The sequence below is a fragment of the Canis aureus genome, chromosome 21 (assembly GCF_053574225.1).
Source record: "Canis aureus isolate CA01 chromosome 21, VMU_Caureus_v.1.0, whole genome shotgun sequence".
NCBI classification, from domain to species: Eukaryota; Metazoa; Chordata; class Mammalia; order Carnivora; family Canidae; genus Canis; species Canis aureus.
Genome location: NC_135631.1, coordinates 41,064,629 through 41,089,774, shown reverse-complemented (window position 1 = coordinate 41,089,774; position 25,146 = coordinate 41,064,629). Strand labels below are relative to the sequence as shown.

General features: G+C 38.2%; 1 protein-coding gene across 22 annotated transcripts in view; it reads left to right on the top strand.

Annotated features, from left to right (window-relative positions):
- Window positions 1-25,146, top strand: part of SRPK2 (SRSF protein kinase 2) — a 266,464-nt gene that overhangs the window by 134,727 nt on the left and 106,591 nt on the right. Inside the window, exon 1 of one of the 22 annotated variants that reach the window (XM_077863986.1) lies at window positions 12,807-12,844. The exons of 20 other annotated variants lie outside the window; for them this stretch is intronic. In XM_077863986.1, coding sequence (XP_077720112.1) covers window positions 12,822-12,844 — 23 coding nt within the window. In that variant the 5' untranslated portion in view covers window positions 12,807-12,821. Of the gene's footprint in view, window positions 1-12,806; window positions 12,845-22,910; window positions 23,068-25,146 lie in introns of those variants that run through there. One more of the 22 variants, XM_077863982.1, reaches the window with a different exon arrangement.

Here is a 25,146-nt window from a genome sequence, read left to right as displayed (position 1 = left end):
TCCTGTGTGAACTTTTTTTTTTTTTTTATCTAGTCACATCCAAGAGATGAGTCTAATAATAATAATGATAATGGTCTACTTCTCTTGGTATGGTATCTCTTAGGAATTTGAATGAAGCATGCAGCATTTTTTAAAAGGAATCTGCTTTGATTTGAAAATGATCATTAATTACCACTAGTTGAGAGTCCCAAGTAATGTTGCTTTGCTGTTTACCCTGCATGATTCAGCCCTTACTTAGAACCTCTTGTCATTTGTCTGGTTGGGGGAGGATGGAATAGTTATTTTGACAGAGGGGTTGATTTAGATACATGCTTTGCCTCTAGCTCTAGGTTATTTTGCTCATGAGTTGTTTCAAACTTAATAATACTGTAGCTTTTTTAGTGCTTTAATTGTCAGAATGTACTGCTGCTGTTATTGGCTGTTTATAAACATTTAAATGCTTTACCCGAAATCTGTCCAAAACTTACATGTATATAATGAACCTAAGACCAAGCAAGGAAAACCAGAAATCTCCTGTGTTAATTGCTCTGGATATGCTTACTTAGGTTCTTAAAGTTTGGCCTTTTTAAAACAATTATTTATTTATTTATTTGAGAGAGAATGTGCACAAGTGGAGGGGAGGGGCAGAGGGAGAGGGAGAACCAGATTCCCCGCTGAGCTGGGAGCCTGATGTGGGGGACTCTGGAACTTTGACCTGGGACAAAGACAGATGCTTAACCGTCTGAGCCACCCAGGCGCCCTGCCCTGGCTTGTGGTTTTAATAGAGCACCCAAGAATCTCATGTCTAGTAGCAGAAGTCATCTGTGTGAAACTCTTCACTTATCAGAGTCAAGTTATTCAAGCTTTTAAACATACATGATAATTATAGGAAAAACTGTGTAGCCTCAAAGTTAAGTCTGGTTTACATTTTTCTAATCAGAAGTGGAATGTGAGGTTTAAGTAGTGTTTAGAGTTTCTCTCAGGGATGAAAAAATATTTGGGCCCCAGAAAAATTACCAGCTTAATGGTTTGCTCCTCTGAACTTTTAGTTGTTTTAGTAAGGAAGATGTATTTGATGAACACCATATTTGCACATTCTTCTCCTAGGAGTTACAACATTTAATTGATCCAAGTAAAGGTGTGAGTGTGTTTTGAGAATGTGCTGAGTAGGTTGCATAATTTAGTGAATCTTTTATTAGTAGATTTGCAGTAGAGAGTGGGAATATGCAGGATGTTATGACAAATAAAATTTTTAGATTTTCTATTCTAATTTTTTCCTTTAAGTTTTGGGATTAATCATTTTGGCAGCCTACAGTGCGGTATTTCAGAAAGTCACCTTTTCTCTCTTCTCTTCGCTTCTCTTTCTCTTTCTCTTCTCCTTCTCTTTCTTCAGGCCTCATGCCCAGCGTGGAGCCCACTGTGGGATTTGAACTTAATAACCCTGAGATCAAGACCTTGGCTGAGACTGAGTCAGTCCCTCAGGCATCCCCACGAAAGTCACTTTTCAAACCACATTTGATCAAAAGCATAAAGCTTGTGGGTTGTTTTTTTGTTTTGTTTTGTTTTTGAGAATTGTTTCTGCGTGTTGCTGTAAAATGTCTTGAGTTTCTGGTAGTTTCAGAAAGCTGATGATGTGTGGTGTACTGGCAGCTCCCCATACATAGAGCCTGTCATGGCACAAACGTAACTTCACAGTATCACCTGCTATAATTTAAGGTGAATCCTCAAACCATTGTTTGTCTCCTCAGAGACATTATGTCATGTTCTGCATCTTGCAGCACTGTGTAAAACGGTGTTCCCAAACTGCTGTTCTGATTCTCTGTCTACATTTGTGGACGTGGCTCATTTGGCTTTTTTTCATTTATTTCTAGCTCCTTAATAAAAATCTTGAAGCAATTCATCTTAATTGCTTAAATTTGGTATTTCACATCTGGTGTCCATAGAAACTTCCTTGGTACCCCTTGTTTATATGTTATGCCTTTTTGTCTGGCAAGCAAACTATAGGTCACTCTTGTCAGCAGTATCATATTAAAGATGTTTGGCTTCTGTGTCAAAGATTTGGGGTTTTCTAATCTTGGAACCATTGTTTACTAGCTGTGTGACCTGAAATGGGTCTCTTATATTACCCTAAAATCTGTCATTACTTGACATGCGACTAAGAAAGAAAATTCACTGTTTATTAAACTGTGTTACACTATTGATTGCAAAATGCATCCTGCTTTCAGAAATTATACATGTGAAAAATATACTATATAAGTGAAATGTGTTATATGTGACAGCTCCATTCCCCATAAAAATCACAAGTCTTGTAACGTCATTTCCCCACTTGAAATTCCTCAGTGATTGCCATAACCTTAAAGACACAGTCAAAACCCATAACATCATAAACAAGGGAAAGGCCTGTGTCTTCTGGCCATGAGTATGGTGCCCAACAGCATTGGCATCACCTGGGAACTTTGTAGAAACAGGACTTCTCAGACCCTATCCCATTTCTTTGAAGCAGAAACTTGGGGATAGATCCAGGAGATTCTCATATATGCCAAAGTGAGAACTTCGATCTAGGTCAACCTGTTTTAAGTTTCTCCCCTGCCCTTCCTTTTATGCCTATTTAAGTTAATGTAGAAATAGTGGGAACTGCTTGGGTGTGAGTATTCCCCTTCCCAATAAGTTATCCCTCAGAAGAGAGCAATGCAAGCATCTCTCATGTTAGGGTTGACTCTAATCTCAAGGACATTATTTTGCATAGCAAAGAACTCTTTGTAATAAAATATTATAAATCAAAATGGTTTCAGGAGCACCTGGGTGGCTCAGTGATTGAGCGTCTTTGGCTCAGGTCGTGATCCCAGGGTCCTGAGATTGAGTTCTGCATCAATCTCCTGGCAGAGAGCCTGCTTCTGCACTTCTCCATCTGCCTGTGTCTCTGCCTCTCTGTCTCTCATGAATAAATAAATAAAATCTTAAAAAACAAAACAAAATGATTTCAATCAGTGCTTAATTTAATATATATTTAGAATTCACTAGTGAAAGAGGTAAAAAAAGGCAAAGGCATTTTAACAGATTTTGAAATATTTCTCACAGTTGCAAGTGTTGACTATCTTTCCAACACCTTTTAAAGATCACACAAAAAGCAAAACAATAAGTGATTGTGATATGGAGGTTATGGTGTGTGTGTGTGTGTGTGTGTGTGTGTGTAAAATCAAATGGAAAACCGAATGGATGGTTATTTCTGAATTGGGATAACAGTTCCAGAGGCAATATCATATTTATTTAAATAAAAATAAGAATAAAAGTGCATCACAAAAGGCCTAGAAATATACTGTAAATTGGAAAACCTACTTTTTTTTTTTTTTTTATTAAAATTTTTTATTTATGATAGTCACAGAGAGAGAGAGAGAGAGAGAGAGAGAGAGAGAGAGGCAGAGACATAGGCAGAGGGAGAAGCAGGCTTCATGCACTGGGAGCCCGATGTGGGATTCGATCCCGGGTCTCCAGGATCGCGCCCTGGGCCAAAGGCAGGCGCCAAACCGCTGCGCCACCCAGGGATCCCGGAAAACCTACTTTAAAGAATTGGCTTTACTGATGAAAACAATGATGACAAAAATGCTTATGAAGCATTGGAATAAAGTTGCTTCATGAATGTAAGAAAAATAATGTTTTATAACGTGCACTTAACTATGCTTAAGTTAAAAATTATGATTAAACAGTCGTTTAACTTCTGTTCCTAGAAGTTTAGCACAATTTTTTTGGGGGGGTGGGTAAATGTCAAATAATATTTACAATTTAAAAAACTCCTTTGTCCTCTCTGCCTGGAATGGTCTACCTCCCCTTCCCCTTTGTAGGCTACTTGTATTTTTCTGCCCGTGTTTACTAGACCCTTTTTCTTTCCCACTCTTGAGGTTAAGAATACCTTTTCCCTGCCTCCTGTAGCACCTGGTAAGTGCTGCACATCGGTGCTTTCCTGCTTTCTTTTCTTCTGTTTGCTGCTTTATTTTTTTCTATTAATGTGTAAGTTATTTTAAGGCTTTCTCTTTGGGGTAATTCATAGCCATGTATATGGAGCATGGGTTTTATAGACAGTCTCAGTTTGAAGGATGGCTTAGGCACTGTTTAGGTTTATCACCTGGCTAATGTTACATAGTCTTTCTCTGTCTCCCAAAATTGAAGGTGATAATTAGTTTGTTGAGTTATATTGAGGATTGAAGTGTGGTACAGTTGAGCGTCAGTAAATGATTATTATTCAGTTTTGTCTTCAGTGTTTCATAGGGACCCAAGGTATATTTCTTAAGTAAGGTAGAGGAGTTCTATCTAATTTACATTCCATTACGTCTGAATAGATCAAAAAGCAATTGTAAATCATAGGTGAAATATTGGTGTATGTTTCAAAAATCTTATTTACTAACATATTTGCATTGTTTCAAACAGTATTTGTTTAATTCTCTCTTAAAAAAATTACCCACAGTCTGACATTCTAGTAGCAACTACTGACATACATCTGTGATCTTCCTCTTGTCATTTTTTTTTTTTTTTTTTACATAATGTAGTTGACTGAAATTTGGTCTCATTTATCTGATGATGACCTAAATAGAAGTCTTCTTAATGTGTGTCTGATTTAAATAGTGACTTAAGCTTCATGTAAATTATGAAAAAGATTAAACTGAGGCCTTATTTTGATATAACAATAATTATAAATTATTAAAATTAATTTTATTTTACACATAAAAATTGAGTATTGTTTCATCTGTAGGCCAGTTTACTGAATGAGCAAAAGATGACTCACATGCTGTTTCTGGTGTAATATTTCTCACCCCCAATATATTTTTCACCTCATAATTGAATTTGGCTCAAATTATTGAGAAAATCTTTTTTGGTGGAAGTAGTTGAAAACTTCATCGTTTTTCCAGTGTTCTGATTCTTTCATGCTCCCGTTATTCTTTCTTGAAAAAGTTGGTAATGTATTATCCTTGTTGATATTGTTCCCTGTAGTTGTTAGTTGGTCTGTCAGGTTCTTCGTCAGTAGCTTTCTCTGTTATTAATAGCAACATCTATTGTTGTCACCATGAAATCTTGAATATTCTCAAGATTTCTGCTTTTACTAAATTGTATCTGTGTTCTGTTGTCAGATGCTTAGTTTCAGTGGAAGATTAATCTGTGCCTCCATTAAACAGATATATTTTTTTAAAGTATGGAGAGATACTTGATTTGATCATAATTTTATGAATGGTCAACTTATTAATGAATATTTTATGTTTTTTTCTTTTGCAACCTCATCACTTTTGAGATTTAGATTATAAAGTGTTTGCCAGTTTTGCTTTAATGTACTACAAACTCCTTGTAAATTTCATTTAAAAAATAAATTTTAGGGGCACCTGGATGGCACAGTCATTTAAGTGTCCTGACTCTTGGTTTCTGCTCAGACCATGATCTAGGGTTGTAAGATTGAGCCCTTTATTGGGCTCCATACCCAGTGAGTAGTCTGCTTGGGATTCTCTCTCTTCCTCTCCCCACTGTGCACACCTCCATTGCACTTCTCCCCCCTACAAATAAATCGTTTTTTCTTTCTTTTTTTTTTTTTTTAACAAATAAATCTTTAAAACAATTTTTTACTTTAAATGAATTCAAAAATATCGAATAGGGATCTATACTATATCTGCTATTATAAACCACCATTGTTTACATCTTTTAATTGAAAAATGTTTGGAATGTTTTCTGTGGACAAATTCCTAAGGAAAGTCTTAAGATAGACCATTTTAAAGGTTTCTGATACGTATTAGTGATTTTAGCAATTTACATTCATCAGCAGCGTATGAGTGCTGACGTCAATATACCTTTATATGTGTGTATGGTTTTTTAAAATAGGAACAGAGGTACTGACAGTGGCTTAGTCAGGTAAACGTCTGCCTTTGGCTCAGATAATGATCCTGGGGTCCTGGTGATGTAGTTTTGGAATATAGGTGAGGTTTGGTGGGATGAGGTTCGGGGGCAACGACCAAGAAAGAATTTTTGAGACGTCTTTGGTTCAAAATGGTGGTTTTATTAAAGCAGGGGGACAGGACCTGTGGGCAGGAAGAGCTGCTGCCCGGGCTGGTGAGGGGTGGCTGATTATATACTTGGGAGTTGGGAGAGGTTTGGGGATATCGTACTCTCTAAGGAAGTTTGGAAGCAAGGTTTCCAGGACCTTGAGGGGGCTAGCTATTGTTGGGAAAAGGTTATTTATTACTGTCTAATAAAACCTTAGTCATGAGACCCTTCAGATGTATAATAGTGGGCCATATGCTTGTGGGATGATTGCCGACACATATTGTGTGGGATTTAGAGATAACAGGAAATTTCTACAGTAACTTTTGTACGTTAAAGTAAACTCACAGGGTCCTAAAGAATCGGGCTAAGAAAAAAAAAAAAAAAAAAGAATCGGGCTAAGATTGCCTTTGCCCTTAGCAGAGTATTAACATTGAGGCAGTTGAGTCTGTAGAGGAATGCCCCCCTGCCTGTTTCAAGGACTTGTCAGTATGCTGCCCCCGTCTTGTGCTTTGTCCTCAGCTAGTCCTCTGTTCCCCCACCACTGGGATCCAGCCCCGCATTGGGCTCCCTGTTCAGCAGGGAGTCTGCTTCTCCCTGTCCCTCTGCTGCTCCCCTTGCTTTGCTCTCACTCTTTCTCTCAAATAAAATCTTAAAAAAAAAATAAAATAAAAACTTAGAACAAATGTAAAAAGTGAATCAAGGGCATCTGATTGGATATATATTCCTTTTATAGGAAAGTAAATCCATTCCGTGGGTAGATGTTTTCAGCTTCCTGTGTTCCTCCAGTCACCTTGCTTACGTGTGTCACAGTAATCTGTCTAAGGCATACATGGTCCTTTCATTTCAGTATCTTCCATGTACTGGTTCCTCACCTTTCTATGGATTTTAGAGCCTGGCAGTGATGGTCTCCAGCTTGTTGTCTCCACCGTATTTACAGCTGAGTTTGATGTATTCCATGGGTGCTGCTCAACGGGAGTGCCACGTTTGCCTTGGCTATAGTTACTGCTCCCTCTGAAATGCTCCCGTCTCCATCTCTGTCAGAGTCTGACACATTCTTCAAGTCCCATCCTAAGGATCTTTATCATTTGCTTAAGGACTACCTTTCCCTTCCAGTAAAGGATTCTTATGGTTTTGGTCACTTTCATCCACAGATACTCTTGCTGAAACTGAGCCACAGTGTCCTGCTGGCCGATTGTTCATGCTCTTGGGTTTTAAGGCTAGAAGAGGGACCTCAGTCTCCCTGTAGATAATGTCCTCCCCACTCCTGTCAGGCCCCTGCCTGTATGTCAGGACCCGGTTCTATTCTACACCTCCTGGAAACCTTCCTGGATCACTAAGTCCTTAATCAGGTTCATCACAACCATTTAGTTCTTCAATTAAAAGCTGTTTTGCTTTTTTTTTTTTTTTGCCTTGACTCCTGGGCTAGATTCCTGTGACAGTGACTCTGCTTCACTGCCTCTGTTTCCACTCTTACCCATAGTATACTCAGATGTTTTTGGTCTCTGTGTGGTTCCTTGACATTTTTTTTTTTTTTAAGATTCTATTTATTTATTCATGAGAGACACACACACACACAGAGAAAGAGAGAGGCAGAGACACAGGCAGAGGGAGAAGCAGGCTCCATGCAGGGAGCCCGACGTGGGACTCTATCCAGAGTGTCCAGGATCAGGCCCTGAGCTGAAGGCGGCGCTAAACCCCTGAGCCACCTGGGCTGCCCAAGTTCCTTGACATTTCTTACCTCATGGCTTCAGTGCCATCCATTAATTTAACCAGAACCTATTCCTATTCAACGATCATGGATCCTGACTATAGAATTTTATTCCTGCACTCCTTCTCCATCTGTAGGGCAGAGTGTGGGATGAGAGGGAAGGAGAGAATTATCTCTGTGACAGCAAAGCTTAAGGCCGTGTGTTTGATTCAGTGAAGGTGAGATACCTACATGTCTGGATTTTCTGAATGTTAGCGCAGAAAGGCAGGCAGGCGCTTTAAAGCAGCACTGTCCCTTCACATTTTAGGGTAGTTTATATGCTTGCTTAGTTGAGCTGAACTCACTGCAGTTTTCTTGCTCTCTTGGGTACCAGCTTTTTAAACAACTGTTGGTGGGCCAGTGTCATTCTAGCATCAATTCCACAGTGAAAAGGCAGCAAAGAGGCTGTTGCCTCTGTGAACAGTAGTTATATTTAATCGGCAGAAACCGAAATGTTTCTATATAAAAGTGATAGATGACTGTATATGTTAATTTCCTCCAAAGTAAACAAAAAGATGTTTTGGTATCCTCTTTTGATGTCATGTCTATGGGCTTCTTACCCACACATCTAAAGAACTTAATATTGCACCTTTCATATTCCCTTTAGTATCTAGATGTTGAGTGTCATAAATTTGTTTTATTTATTCATTTTTTTTATTTTTTTAAAAATTTTATTCATTCATGAGAGACAGGGAGAGGGAGAAGCAGGCTCCCCATGGGGAGCCTGATGTGGGACTCAATCCTAGGACCCTGAATCATGACCTGAGCCAAAGGCAGACCCTCAACCACTGAGCCACCTAGGTGCTCCAGAAATTTCTGTTTTAAACGTGTTTTGAGAGAGAGATTTCAGAGAGTTGATTTGAGGCTTTGCAGCCTCAAATGTAAATTTTCAAAGTGCTAATCAAAAGCTCTAAATCCAGGCACTGTACTATTCTTCTAGCAAGTTAATTTTCTACATGTAGTGAACTCTATCCATTCCTTGGATCACTTTGCCCATACCAACTTGGGCTGTTTGGTTTTGGTCATGATTCATATTTTTCTGTTATTAAAACCTTCCTTGTTTAAAGTAGTAGATTAAAAATACTAAAAATAGCTGTGGGTGTGGAAATTTGCCTGTATCGATTATTTCCCCTTTCCTAATTTCTCTGAGAGTAAAGGTAGGTTGTGAGATGTTTGCTGTGCTTTTTTAAAATATTTTTTCTTAACGAAAAGGAAAGTGAATAGACTTCTTGAGCCTCTCAGAACTGCTCTGTATTAGCATAGGACATTGCATTTTCTGTATAATTAAGTACAATGAAGTGTGCTTGTAGCTACTCAATTTTTACCCCTTCTACTCCACAATGTGGAAGAGAAGGAATTGCATTACTATATTTTTAGTGCTTTTTATATTTTACCTGATTAACAGAAGAACTGTGACAAAATGCATTAAAATCTAAAATATTTTTCCTTAATAGTATATTCTGTACTTAAAAATTACTCTTGAGAATTACTGATTCAATTAATGGGAATAAAGATTCTAGACGAAAAATTTCCTTTAGAGGGATTTCCTGTGGTCTGTGGCATATGGTGTTTGTTTGGCAGCAGATGAGGTAAGGGTATAATAATGAATTCAAAGGAAAGGTGGCTACAGGAGGGTGGCATAGGGAGAATTAATTATAGTTTTAAGACTTGTTATATGCTCTTGTTGGACTTTTCTTTCATTATTTTCCTTGATATGATTCTGGGTCCCCAGTTACCAGGCTTAGATCAAGTTGGTCTGTTTTCTATTCTGTAAAATGGAGGATAATAATATCCATGATAGTGTTGTAAAGAGGATTGAATGAGTAAACATATGTTAAGAGTTTAGGATGATACCTAGCGCTCATTTAATCTCAGTAGTTAGTACATATAATACTTTTGTTATTTTTTATACTGATGGTATGGCCACAGGAGTTCATGTTCTTTCTTGTATCTGCCTGGACTAGGAAGTGGAAAAATAGGTGAACATGTTTTGTTTTGTATTCTTGCAGCTGTCTCTGAATTGACTAGTAGATAAATACGTAAATTTCTTGAGAACCCTGAGAGTGCAGTGAGGTAAATTTAGATGGTAGGTGAAGAATATCTGTGATGTATAATGGATTCTGAGTTGTGAAAAACTTGGATGAGGCATAATGTGGCTTTTGAAGGTGCAGGAATAGGAATAGTTTCATTGTTGAAAGAGAATTTTTAAACATTGGAAGGGGACCTTAGGATCTTTGGGGGTATTGCAGAATTTGAGGGTGAGTTTGAATTGTTCCAAATTCATAATGAAGTGTTTCTGAAAACCATTAAAAAAAAACAAAAAAAAAACCTTTTTTATCTTGGAACCCAAGGGAGGAAACAGAAAAGATAAAAGGATTGTGCATCCCTAATGTCCATTCAATCAGTGAAACTCTTCAGACTTATATTCTCATTGTTGATTGTGTACCAGTGCTTTAACTATTTTCTGTAGACTTGATGTCTTGGTACCTTGAAATTTACCTGGATGATGTTATAGAATAACAGAGATGCTTTACTTTGGGGCTCTATGAGAGGATTGCTGGGGAATTGTCTTCAAATTCAGGGATGTGGATTTGGGGAAGCATAAGTCTCTTACTCCTGGAAAAGCCTGGGGCTAATGTCCAGTCAAATCCCAGGCTCAAATCCTTCCTGATTTTTGTCAAGCTCTCTGGCTCACTGCATGGCTTACTTCATTTGGCTGGTAGCCCCATCTCGCCCCTTATAAAGCCTCAAGTGAACAATGCAAGCTGAATAGCAAGTGATAAGCTGTGTAATAGTACTTTTAAAACTTTACTTAAGGGATCCCTGGGTGGCGCAGCGGTTTAGTGCCTGTCTTTGGCCCAGGGCGCGATCCTGGAGACCCGGGATCGAATCCCATGTCGGGCTCCCGGTGCATAGAGCCTGCTTCTCCCTCTGCCTGTGTCTCTGCCTCTCTCTCATCTCTCTCTGTGTGACTATCATAAATAATAATAAAAAAAACCAAAAACTTTACTTAAAAATGTGTATACATAACATCGAGCTATAATTCACATAGCATATAGTTCACCTATTTAAAGAGTTCAAGTCAGTGGTTTTGGTATATTCACACAATTGTGTAACCATCACTACAGTAAAATTTAGAGCATTTTCATCACCCCGAACAGAAATCCTGTTCCCTGTACCAGTCATTCCTCATTTCTCATCGGCCCTAGGCCACCAATAATCTGTTTTTTTTTTTTTTCTCTAAGGATTTGCACATTTTGGAAATTTTGTACAAATAGAACCATGTCTTTGGTTATTGTCGTCTTCAACTACCATAATTTTCAGGGTGCATCCATATTATAGCATATATTCATTTTTCATTCCTTTTTCCTGCTAAGTAATACTCCATTTTGTTTATCCATTTATCAGTTGATGGACATTTGGATTTCTGCTTTTTGGCTCTTTTGAGTAATTCTGCTATGAACATTCCTGTGCAAATTTTCGAGTAAAAACATTTTTTTCCCCTCTATTGAGTATACTTGGAAATTAAATTGCTAGGTCATATGGTAATGCTTGTTTCAGCTTCTGTAGAAACTTCCAGACTGTTTACCAAAGTTGCTGTACTTACTTACATTCCACTTGCAGTGTAAGAGATTTCCAATTTTTCCACATCCTTGCCAACACTTGTTATTAGCTTTTATTTAATTGTTATTATAGCCATCCTATTGGGTGCGAAGTGGTATCTCACTGTGGTTTTTATTTTTATGTCCCCGATGGCTAATGATGTTGAGCATCATTACTTATCATCATGTGCTTATTGGCCACTTGTTTATCGTCTTTGGAGAAATGTCTGTTAAGATCTTTTGCTCAATTTTAAATTGAGTCATTTATCTTTTTTATTACTGAGTTGTAAGACTTTATTTGCTTTCAGTTATTGAGTTTGGGAGTTATGGTGCCTTTGATTCTAGGGGAAAAAGGACCAGGCAGCAGTTAACAGTCACAGTTCTCACCACTCGCCACTAAGGTGTCTGGTAATTTAACACAGAAGGATAGAGGAAGTGAAGAGGTGAGAAGTGATTTGCTCTTGGTGCAGATGAAAGCAGTCACTGCTCTCTTACCCTTTTATCCTAATCAGGATATTCTTTTTGACTTAACCCAAACTTGGATGGTGGTGAGGGGGAGCTTACTTTTTGAGGGGAAGGTCTTTGCTGCTGGTGACATGGAAATCTTTTTAAATCTTGAATTTTTATTTCTTCCTTGAACACATACACAATGTTTTGGTTTTTAATCAAGCAAAAAAACTTTCATTTTTGTATATTGGGAAATATATAATCCCTAAATAGTTCACAGGCAAATAAGATTTTGTATTTATTTTATGTAAAATAGATTTAGGGGCACCCAGCTGGCTCAGTCAGAAGAGTACAGGACTCTGGATTGTATGTTTGAGCCCCATGTTGCAGTGAGATTACTAAAATAACAAAACAAAACAAAAAACCCTTAAAAACCATTAAAAAATAAAATAGATTTAATATTTTGGCATATTTATTACCATATTTTGAAGACCTTTAGATTCTGAGACTCATTAGAAGTTCTTAGTTTTATAGTTAACTTTGGGTTGCCTGGCTGGCTCATTCAGTTGGGTGTCTGACTCTTGATTTTGGCTCAAGTGGTGATCTCAGGATTGTGGGATTGAGCCCGGCATTGAGCAATGCATTGGGCTCTGCATTCAGTGTGGAAGTATGAGTTCAGCTATAAGAAAATTGTTATAAGAAAGAAGTACAATATATTTTTGGCAAATATTTTTACTGCATGTATTTTCTATATTCTTTAGTCTTAAGAATGGTTGTTTTCTATATGGAGCTTATTAAACTTTATAAATAAATTAAATTTCTGTATCTATAATTACAATGTAGAAAAGATGGCTGGGCAGATTTTTCACCAAATTTAGAAGGTTTTAGGTGTTCTGAGTGAAAATATACAGGCTGTGTGTCATGCTTAAGAGCAGCTTTGGGAGGTAAGGTGGCTGTTAATTAACCGTTACAGACTGATGGATGATGGGAAGCACTCCCTGCCACACTTCATCTAGGACCTGGAACAGATGGGAACAACTCGTGGTTTGAAGTATGAATCTTAAATAGAAAGTTACTAGGGCAGATGATCCTAACTGCTGGTTGGCATCTCGCTGTAGCCTGCTCCAAGGATGATAGCACCAGTGATTGTCCAGGGCAAATGGAGAGTACTAGTTGCTAGTCTTAAATAAATTACCCACTGTCTTTACAGACAGAAAAGCAAGCCAAATTTTATTGACAGTTTTTGGATGGTGGCAGTGTTCTAGGTAAATTTAACTTCATTACCATGATTATGAAAGCTTCAGAAAGGAAAGGGAATCACTTGATTTGATATTTTAACACCCTCTTTATATTTTAGCTCATGTGCATCTTGAGATTAGTTTTTTTCCTCATGAGAGGCTTAACTTTGATTTAGCAAGTAAACATTTGAAACTTCTTTGGGCCAGGGAGGATGTGTAGTTCACTATAAATAGTAGATAAACATACCAAGTTTTGTGAACAAAAACAGGGACAATGGCAAGATGTATTTTAACTGGCAGTTTGCAGTTCGATTTAGAATTCTGCACGTTCCAAAATGGAAGAAGGTGGCAAGCTGAAACTTGAGCTGACCTTAACTGTATGACAAGTGAGGGGTATATTCATGGGGTACTTGAAGCCAGTTAAAGTGTTTTTTTGAAGAACGAATAGAGACTCTGAATTCCTAGAAATAACTCTAACAAAAACTGTGCATGGCCTTTTTGGAGACAATGACAGAGTATTATGGAGGACATAAAAGCACTCTAGTATCAGGGCACCTGGGTGTCTCAGTCGGGTGAGCATCGGACTCTTGATTTCAGCTCAGGTCATTATCTTGGGGTCCTAGGATTGAGCCTTACATCAGGCTTTGCTCTCAGCACACAGTCTGCCTGAGATTCTCTTTCTACCTCTCTCTCTCTCTTTGCCCCTTACCCCACCCCCCCTCCTCTTTTTTTTAATGGACTCATAAAATGAGAAAGGGCACCGTATTTATTGTGTGGAAGTTATTAGTTTGCAAATTCTGCTAGGACAATTGGTTATCCATATGGGATACGTTAAACCAGAGTTCTACCTTGTGCCTTAAAGAAAATTTCCAGGTAGATAATCATCTAAATTACCAGTGTATCAGAGTTGAAGTTGTACTTGTACATGGCCTGTTGATGAGAGTTTTTACTTGTAGGTATACACTTTCAAGCAGTGGGTTTTCTATTCTTTTTGACCCAGTGCATACACAGATCCATGTGTATCCATGTTTCAGAACTGAAATTTGTTTAAAGAAATAATACTCCTACTAAATGAGACATACTTTTCTACATTATTCTGTTTTTAATAAAATACTGCCATGACCTGTGCATTGATTTCACGAGTTACCGAGTATAGCTTGGCAGAGACTGCTTTTGGGAATCTCTTGTGCGTGTGTATAGGGAGAAATGCATGACAATTTTAGCATGTTTGTAGTGACAGAAAGTGATACATCCAAGAACGTGGCTAAAGTATAAGAATATGTGTAGGAATGATGAATCTTAATTTTGAGCCTGTAGAAGGGTGAGGGGAGGAATTGCGGGTCCTCAAGTCTAGCTATGATAAGTTCGTCTTTAGTCTAAAAAGATAGGAAACAAGTGTGACTGTTACAGTTTGTTCACATTGCAGATGGGCATACCTTTTTTTGTATCTTTCATGTAGTGGAATATAATATAATAAACGAGGGGGGGAGAAAAGGAGCAGAGGTATTGAGGTGAGGCTAGATTAGTAAGCAGGAGCCAGATCATCATGTTAGGAATATTTTTGCTTTATCTCAAGGGATAAGGGTTTTAAAAAGGAAGGAATGATGAGATCAAATTTGTATTTTTGAAGGATCTTTTTCTTTCTGTACTATAGTTGGGACGGATTTGGGTGAGCGGAAGCTGAGGGACATGTAAGGATTCTGTTTTGGGGTGTTTGTGGCTTAAACAGAGCAGGGTAGTGAAAGAGGGGAAAGAGGAGAATGTATGCACATGGGGGAAGGAGTCCGTTTGTTGTTGTCTGATCAGATGCAGGGGCAGGGGCTGGTGCTGAGGGTAACTCCTAGTTTCCCTGTTCACCACTGAGGTGTGTACCTAGTGGTGGTCTTACCTGGAAGGGGAAACAGAAGAGTTGGGTTAGCTTATAGCTGGTGAATGCAGATAACTTATTAGTAAGTCAAGTTTTCTATAGGAAGATGATTATGCTCATCATTTCTGCTTGATTCCATTTCAAAAGAACTAAAACTAAAATTTTATAATCAGTTATTTTGTTTACAGAGTAGTATTTCTCCTTAGTTTGGTTTTGAATAAAAAGGTGATATTCACATCAAAGATGGGTCAAAGAAAGGTATTAAGGTTATATAACAAAGCCTGTTTGAATAGTAATACAGACACTTGAGATAATAATAGGAATTGGTTTTGCCTTATGATATAATTTATATGTATTTATAGAACTTTTAGATGTACTGCTAGGTATTGGATTAATCTGTTGGAGGATTTTTGTTTTATGAGTTAGCTTTTTCAAACATTATAAGAATTTTTTTTTTTTTTTTTTTTTAACGTAGGCTCCATGCCTGGTATGGAGCCCAATGTGGGTCTTGAACTCACGGTCCTGAGATCAACAGATGGATGCTTCACCGACTGAGTCACCCAGGCTTCCCCAAACATTATAAGAATTTTTAATTGTTCACCATCTTCGGTCTGTAATTTTAATTTAGGATTTTACTTTACTTTTTTTTTTTAAGCTTTTATTTTTTTATTCATGAGAGACACACAGAGAGAGGCAGAGACATAGGCAGAGGGAGAAGCAGGCTCCCTGCAGAGAGCCTGATGTGGGACTCAATTCCTTCACCCCAGGACCACGACCTCAGGCGAAGGCACTTAACCACTGAGCCACCCAGACGCCCCTTCTGTTTTCACTGCAGTTGGTTTCCAGAAACTGGTTTTGCATTTATTCTTTTATTACTTTATTGTCCTCCTTTGCACATGAAAGGAGTTTGATAAAATCCAAAGTTGACTGTTCCAACCGACACTATACATATAAACTGTTTTTCTGTAGGAACGTGTTGGGATGCACCTGCTAGTGAAATGGAAACCAACTTGGCTTCTCGATATCTGTGTTTTTATGTTGGAACTGTTACTTAAGAATCTTCAAAGATGACATGTTAGTAGTCAGTACTGTTGCAGACAGGTGTAGCTCTGTGCTTGTCATCGGATTTTCTCCCCCTTTGCACATGGTTGGTCTTTAATAAATATTTGTTGAATGAAAGTATACCATGGCCAACATACTGAGAACTTGAATCTCACAGTTTTTAGTGTCTTTTGAAGTTCAACTGCTACTTTATGAAGATAAAATGTCACTCCTAAAATGTATTTTTACATGGAGTTAGAAGGCAGGCAGTGGTTCTCATGAGCAGGATTAAATTAAGTGACTTAGAATGCTCCCTTAAAATATTAGGATAGCATGAGCCCTTTGGTGTTGAACCCTTCACTCGTCAGGTGATTTAATAAAGCACTGATGTGATTTTCAGATAAAACTTTTTGGTTTGTTTATTACCATTTTTGAAAATTTTATTTATTCATGAGACACACACAGGGAGAGTCAGAGACAGAGGCAGAGGGAGAAGCAGGCTCTCTGCAGAGCCTGATGTGGAACTCCCTGAGCCAAAGGCAGACCTGGCTCAACCACTGAGCCACCCAGGTGTCTCCTCTTTTGTTTGTTTAAATTCCCATACATATATTATCTGGAATTATAAGGTAATAATTTTATTGTGTATGGAATTTTATTTTTAAAAATTAAGGGTAGAAAAGGATTTAGTAGATGATTTTAAGAAATAAGAAAATAATTTCATGTTTTTAAATTTGAGAAAATATTAAAGGTTTGCATATTTGCTGTCTTCAGAGTACCTGTGGAACAAGAGCTCCATTATCCAGGGTTCTGTTGTTTTCATCTCAACTACCTAAGAGACAGAGTAAGAACACAGAGTAGTGAAGTTTTGCAGTATGCAAGGCATGGAACCAGGAGTGGGGTGGTCGGAGGTGGTGCTTAAACCTGCAAGCGGGAGAGCAGAATGTGTCTGCAGTTAATTAACGTGCCAGCAGGATGCAGGAGGCCCTGTCCTCACATCTTGGAGGACACAGACATTTCACAGGGAGGCGATCAAATAGGACTTGATGGTGGAAGGAAGAGTATAATTTGTCAAGATAGAATGAGGAAGAACGGCTTCCATAAAGCAGAAGGCTGCACCGAGGTGGGAGATACTTAGACTTGGGACACTCTGGTGCAGAGTTGTGGCAGGACAGATTGCGAAGGAAGGGCCTTCAGTTCCATCTTGTGCCTGGATTATTGAAATGTGGACAGCCTGTGACAGGTCAGCCCATCAGGAACCTCTTTGGAAGATGCTTTTTCATTTTTGATGATGTTCGGAAAGGGACCTGGAAGGCAACAGCAAAGGATAGTTGTTGCAGGTTATTTTGTTTGTTTTTTTAAGCTGAAGAGAAACACAGATCTTTTTGAAATTATTGCCCTTGAGCCCATTCTGGGCAAGTGGAGATAAGGTTGTGAGGTATCATGGTCTCATGTCTTTTCTGGACTGGCAGGTCCTCTGTGGGGTCTGTGTGCAGGTCAGTGCAACCACTTCGCCTTACAGCCGGGTCATTTTGCACAAAGAATAAATGCATCAGTGGTGAAAGTTTCTTCTGTGCTGTTTGTGCTTTTTAAGAAATCAGTCTTTAAAGTGTATTTGAATAAATGTGAAAGCATCTAGATAATGCCTGGCTCATGGCAGTAATTAAAGTTTAGCTGGCTTTTCCCACCATTGGAATTACAAATAGAAGCTTCTGTGTTCTAATTCCAGTGTAGATCCAGCAAAATACTCCAGGAGGTTAGGGGCCATTATCTGTCTTGTTCATGATGAAACAGACACAGACCTATGTAGTAAATTGTTCATGTGGCTATTGTTGCATATAAGTGGAAGTCTTTTAGAATTATGTTTTGGAATTCATATTATTATGGATTCTGGCTCTGTATTTATATCAAAATGTTCTCTCTCAAAAATATAAGTAATGGTGAAAAACTTATAAGAAATGTGGGGAACAGTGTTTAAAGAGTTCGCAATACTCAGAATAGATACTGAAGTATGTTTAAAAAAACGTTTTAAAACTCACCAGTGTTTTTGCTGTTAAAGTTTTCTGCTTAAAATGCTTACTAAATTGTTAGAATATTGTCTTCAGCAATTGTTAGATCAAATTTTACTTCAAATATTGAGTTACAAACTTCGTTAATTATGATTCTTTTACTGTTCTTAGGCATAGCATGTAACACTACGTTACTGTAAGGAAACAGTCTTCTATTGCTGAAATGTCTGCGGTAGAGTGTGTGCGAGAGAGCCCATCCTAAGCAGTTAAGGCTACCAGTACAGCCACTCCCTCATGCTGAGTGAAGTGTGTAAAAGATTTCTGTGCAGCAGTTTGGCAGTATGTTTGGTTTTTAGGAGCCTGTAATCTTTGATCTGGTAGTTTACTCCTGAGACTGTGTCCCAAGAAAATAATGTAGATGTAGGGAAAGTTGTCTGACCAAAGATATTTTTAAGCATTATTATATATAGTGTCTCAAGGCTTGAGAAAAAGGAATGGTTATATAATTTTGTAGATAGGTGTCATGAAGTAGTCTATGCCTATTATAAAATGACATTTAGAGAGTTTTTGAAGACGGGAGACAATGCTCATGAAAAGAATGGCCTCAAGTTATGTAAAGTATACATGGTTAAAGGTTAGGGGGATATATATGGAGATACTATGGTTTATCTCTGGACACTAGGACTGTAAATAGTTTCTCGGTAGTTCTGTGATTTATATATTTTTAATGAAGAAAATGTTTGTTATCTGAAGAAAAAGAAATACTACTTTTCAACCAGAAATGGCACAGCTTGTATCTCTAATTTGACAAGGTAGCTCTGGTAAAGGAAGGTGGGTTGAACGGGGAGGGACCTGGACCATCAGAGATGGATGGCGGATAATGATGTTTAGCGCAGGGGTGTGATTAAGGGATGTGTATCATAAGAGGAGCGGCATTGGGCTTCAGGGGAGTCATCAAAGAATGCTTCTGGGCATTGACCTTGACAAACAGGTGTGGTTGGGGTGAAAGTAGGCTTTGGCGTGATGTTGGTTTGAGATCCTAGAAGAAATGTCCAGGTTTCTGTGCACCAGTTCAGCAGGCTGGTGGAAATGCTTGTCTGGAGCCAAAGAGTAAAGGCAAGTATATAAAGGCCTATATAGCATATAAATTGTAAAGTATATAATATGATTTTGAGACTTTTAAATTTGGTCAAAAAATGGTGAGCGGGATTAGTAAACTCTTACACTAATTCACTCACATGAAATTCATTTTCTGACTCTACCAACTAAATACTGCAAATACTTTAAGGATTTATAATTTTATCAATTTCTACTCTATTTCTCACCATTATCAAAAGATTACTATTGGCACTTGTTGTGATTGCTGTTTCTCCTACAGTGTTCTTCTAAAACATTTTAAACATTTCAAGATACCAATTGAAACAAATTGTCCAGTCTGGGATGATACAGTTAATGCAGAGAATCTGGTGTCTTGATGGACACAAGCAGTTAAGGTGAATTGTAGTGAAAACATTGTATTAAAATTCTATTGGTATGGTGTGCTAGTTTTGGATTCTTTTAGTGATGTATTTCATATACTAACAAACTACTGAAAGAGCTAATATTTTAGCTAGGTATCACAAGTCAAACTGTCTCAACTATAAATGGCTCCGCGAGGAGAAACAAGATCACTTCAAGCATGTAGTGTATAAAGCATTAATTAAACTCCGTCTTTTGAGGGGTGACTGTATTTAGCTTTCTGTCTGCTGACCTGAAAACATAAATCATTTAAACGAAATCTTACTTAATTTTTCAGGATTTAAATAACCTATTATTTGAGTTCCTAAAATTCTCCCTAATAAGTAGTAATGAATAGATTATTTAGCTTGTATACCTTTAGGTATACACTAGTTGGAAATTTTCGCCTGTTCTTGTAACCAGTTTGTGACTGAGTCATTAGTGAGATTCTTTACTCATGAATTTCTAATGTATAGAAATAGTATCTTTTCAACATATTTTCTTATTTTCAAATGAACCTCATTATTTGCTGCGTATTTGGGGGAAAGAAAGGACTAGGAAATACATTCTTTAATTCAGAAAATTTCTGTGATTCCATTGAAGTTCAGAATCAGTTGTAAGATAAGGAAATCAGTATTATAGGTGTAATGATTTAGAAAGTAGCAGGTATAAACCTTTTCAGTTTTGACTTTTCTTTCAGCATATATTTAATTGTCTGTCTTAGTAAGCACCTGTGTAAGGTACATAGACACTAAGGCTGAGCTCTTGTCCTTGGTCATCTACTATAGCATCTTACCTTGATGAGAGTCACCCACCACCCAGCCCTGGAGAGACTGGAAGGAACCTGGCTTGAGTTGTTGATTGACTGTCATCAGGGGAGAATACCATGGGTGACACGCTAATGCTCTTCTTACATATCGCAGAAAAAGCATGAAGAGAAGGATGAGAAAAAAAATCCTATTGTAATTGTAAGTGACTCTGGCCTGGGTGGGGCTAATCAGTTTCTCCGATAAAGAATTCTCTAGACTCCTGCTCAGGGGAAGAGGGAGGAGCTGGGCTTGTGTTTTGGGAGCAAGATCCTTTGGGATGAAGGAGTCTGAGATCCTCCCTTTTCATACCGTACCGTGTCCTCTGTGCCTAGTGTCTCCATAATGTCTAGTCTTCACCTCAGGAGCAGTTGTAATCTGGCTACTCTGAGGGTGAGAGCGAGCCCGGGCTCCATCCAGCTGCTCTCTGTGTATCCCGCAGACCCCCCACCCCCAGCCCTACCCCTACCCCCGTCCTAGTGTTGAGGCTCCTGTGATTCCAGGCTGGACAGGTTTCTGGTCAGTGTCTATGTCTGCAGTGACTTGTGGTTGTAGCTGCTTATGTTCTTCCTGCTGGTTATCTCCTCCATTCACTGTTTTCTATGAACATTGTTGAATTTCTTGTTACTCTTCCTCAATTTTCGCTTTCTTTATTCTTGTGGGTTTTCTTGTTTTCTTTTTTTAATTATTATTGGAAAGACAGGAAAAGCATATGCCATTAATCAGACATGTTTAAATTAGACATTCTTTAGCTATGGTTTCTGAGTTTTAACTTTAAAACATAAGGATTTAAGTATTTATACTTTAACGGAATTAACGAAAAGTTGCTTTTACTTGGAGTGATTGAAAACAGACTGTGATTAGAGAAGAAACATTTTTAAAAATATGCATTGTGGATCCCTGAGTGGCTCAGCGGTCTAGCCCCGGCCTTCAGCTCAGGGCATGATCCTGGAGTCCTGGGATCGAGTCCCACATTGGGCTCCCTGCATGGGGCCTGCTTCTCCCTCTGCCTGTGTCTCTGCCTCTCTCTCTCTCTCTCTCTTTCTCATAAATAAATAAAATCTTTAAAAATTTTTAAAAATTAAAAATATGCATTGATTAAAGGGTAGGTACATTTCCTGAGGTCTTTTGGAGGATTATAATTTTTTATTTGTATCAGCCTTTTTTTGTTTATGTCTGTTTGTATCTATTTGCCTGTACAGTTGACCCTTGAATGACATGGGTTTGAACTGCACAGGTCAACTTGCACAGATCTTTTTTTTTTAAAGTATAATATAGTACTGTAAATGTATTTTCCTTATGATTTTGATATTTTTGTCCCAGCTTTCGTTATTGTAAGAATACAATATTATAATAAGTGTAACATAGAAAATATCTGTTAATTGACTGTGTTACAAGTAAAGCTTCTGGTCAGCAGTAGTCAAGTTTTTGGGGAGTCAGAAATTACACGCAGATTTTGTACTGCACAGAAGTTGATGACCCTATCACCCACATTGTTCAGCAGTCAACTGTGAATCATAAGCACATTTGAGTGCATTACTGGTAGACACCTGTTAGAGGCAATAATGACTCCTTATAGCAGTGATTCCTAACCGTGGGTGTGTACCAGTCTCCTAGTGACTAGTGTCCAGGACACATTCCAGACCTACTGAGTCACAGTCTCCTGGTTTTAGGCCTTTTTTTTTTTTTTTTTTGAAAAACCTTCCCCATTGATTTTGGTGTATATAATCTTCTTTAAGAACTGTTGTGTTACATCTTCTAAAATAAAAACAGATTAAGCGTTGCATGGCATTTATATCTTACCAGAAATAAACTCAACATCCTTCAAGGGTGTCAAAATCTGGTCCTAACCTTTCTTCATAGGATTTTTTTTTAATTTTCTTTTAAAGGTTTTATTTATTTATTCATGAGGGGCAGAGACACGGGGAGCCCGATGTGGGACTCGATCCCAGAACTCCGGGATCACACCCTCAGCTGAAGGCAGACGCTCAACCACTGAGCCACCCAGGCATCCCTCTTCATAGGATTTCTGCCAGTATTCTCCTGTGGGTACCTTATACGCCAGCAAAACTGAACAAGCCTTTTCCTGCTGTCATACGTATGGTCATTCACACAATTCTCTTGCCCTGAGAGTCCTTTCCCTAGCTACCACTTTTTCTTCCTCACCGGTGAACCTCAATTGTCACTCTTTTCTCTAAGCGTTCCTTGGGACCCACCTGACCAGAGAACATTGTTGCATGTTTTGTTCTTGTCATTGTATCCCCTGGACCTTATAACAGTATTGGAAATCTGTATAACTTGAATACCTTGTGAGTTAATTAAGCAAACAATCTTTTCAGACCAATGTCTGCCTTGTTTTATATTTTTATTTTTACACCTGTCTGATATAATCTATTATACTTCTGGTTCATGAATAAAGATACATATTTTACTCATTTTAGCAATAAAATCGAGTTCAGTAAATATTTCTTGAACACATAAATGAGGTACTTTCCCACTACTTGGGAAATCAAGCAGAACTTGGAACTGCAGGATAGAATCACAAAATTTATGACACAGGGAAGGGGAGAGAATATCCCAGTCTCTGCATTCTATTTGATCTGAGTTGGTGAGGTGCTCGGACTAAGAGTTCTTTAGTCCTTGCCCTGTCACAGCTGTGAGTTTGATGTTTTTCAAGACAGTCTTCAGTTATTGGATAAACTGGCACTGAAATGGGACTGCGTTGTCTGTGAATGCAAGAGACCGTCATTTGTAGTATTTGCTTTCATGGGTGCCAGCCTTAGCACCGCCTTATGTTTTGAATTTCTGTTCCACCTTAGGTAAGCCTCTTCTGTGTTCAACTCTGAAGTTTTGGTTTCTTCCCCTTTTCTCAGAAGGTAGCAAGTCATCTGAACCTAGGTGGCAGAGGTCAGGACCGATTGTCCTGTCTGTCGATGTCAATAACTGAAGGGTGGGCAGTATATTTGGTAGTGAAGAGCACCAGACCTTAACTAGCTGGGGTATGATGGGAGCTTGTGTTAAGAGCATTTCACAGGGGAAACTCCTTGGCAGCAGTGATGGTCTTCCCCTCTCCCCCATCAGCTTTATTAATGTATAATTTACATCAAGTAAAAATTTACCAGTTTAAGGTATACAGTTCAGAGTTGTGACCAATGTACACATACATGGTGTAGTGAGAACCACAATGGTGAGGTAATACTGATGGGCACTACAAGTTGCCTTGTGCCCCTTTGCAGTTGGTACCACCCCCGACCCTGGCGGCACTGGTGTGCTTTCCATCTCAGAGTATCAGGAGCAGAGAGGACTCATCCCAGTGGGTGTGCTGATGTATATATTTTCTTTAGCCAATTATACAGCTGAGAATATAGTTACTGGCTCTTAACACTTAAATGATCTCACACTACTGTTGTTTGGCAAATTGAGTTCTTTCTTTCGAGAGGTTCAGTGTGCGATTGTCATTCTGCGTAGGAAATCTGGCTGTTTTTCCTCCCCTTTTTTTTTTTTTTTTTTAAATCTTTGTTTTAAGGTTCTTCAGTTTTATTCTATTTTGACTTCTTTTTATCTGGCACACTTTATGCTTTCCCAATCTGAGAACTTACGTTTTTAATAAGTTCTGGAGAATTCTCAGCTCTTATTTCTTCTAATAGTGTCCCTCCTCCATTTTCTCCCTTTTTCAAGAACCCAAATATTACATAGGTTAGACCTTCTCACTCTCTACTCCAGGTCTTAGTCTTTCTTTCATATTTTCAGTCTCACTATCTTTCCTGTGATCTTTTCTAGGTGATTTTTTTAGATCCGTCTTCCGGTCTGTTTATGGTCTAATCAATTCAATGTATTTTAAGGTTTTTTTTCCCCCTGCTCATGTTTCCATCCTTTATTTCTATCAACATTATGGACATACTTATTTTATATTCTATATTACAAAATACAGTATCTGAAATCTCTTTTTGTTGATTATTTCCTTTGGCTTGCTCATAGAGTGTTGTTTCCTTATTTATATTATGATTTGAAAAAAAAATTGTTAAATTACATTTCCACAGGCTTAATCACTGAGAATCCCAAGGAGCCCTGATTGAGGGTACATTTCTCCCAAGAAGATTTGTTTTTACTTCTTCTAGGAGCCTTCAGATGGCAATGACCTAGAAGCACTCTAAATTTCTTGGGTAAATTTCCAGGATGGGGTAGGTATGACAGTAAATTCAAATGCTAACTCTGCATGTGGAGAAGCATGAGATCACAAATACTCAGGGAGGATTTCCCCTCTAATCTGAAGACATACAAGATAAGGTATCCCAAGTCCATCTCATTGGCTAATCCTAGGTGCCTGGTTCCATACCCTCCCTGTTTATAATTTTACACCTTCCTCTTTTCTTTTCTTTTCTTTTCTTTTCTTTTCTTTTCTTTTCTTTTCTTTTCTTTTCTTTTCTTTTCTTTTCTTTCTTTTCTTTTCTTTCTTTTTCTTTTTCTTTTTCTTTTTTCTTCTTTTCTTTTCTTCCTTTTCTTCTTTCTTTTCTTTTCTTTTCTTTTCTTCCTTTTCTTTTCTTTTTTTTCTTTTCTTTTCTTTTCTTTTCTTTTCTTTTTTTTTTTCTTCCTTTACTTTCTTCCTTTCTTATTTTCTTTCTTTCTGACACAGAGAGAGGCAGAGACACAGGCAGAGGGAGAAGCAGGCTCCATGCAGGGCGCCCCATGCGGGACTCAATCCCAGGTCTCCAGGATCACTCCATGGGCTGAAGGCAGGCGCCAAACCGCCGAGCCACCCAGGTGTCCCATACAGCTTATTTTTCAAACTTCTAGTAGTGGGCTGTATAGAAGAATGTTCCATACTCTTTTAGTTAATCATATTTACCTATTAAAAATAATGATATGCTGGAAGAAGTTCATGCTGCTAGAATATTGCA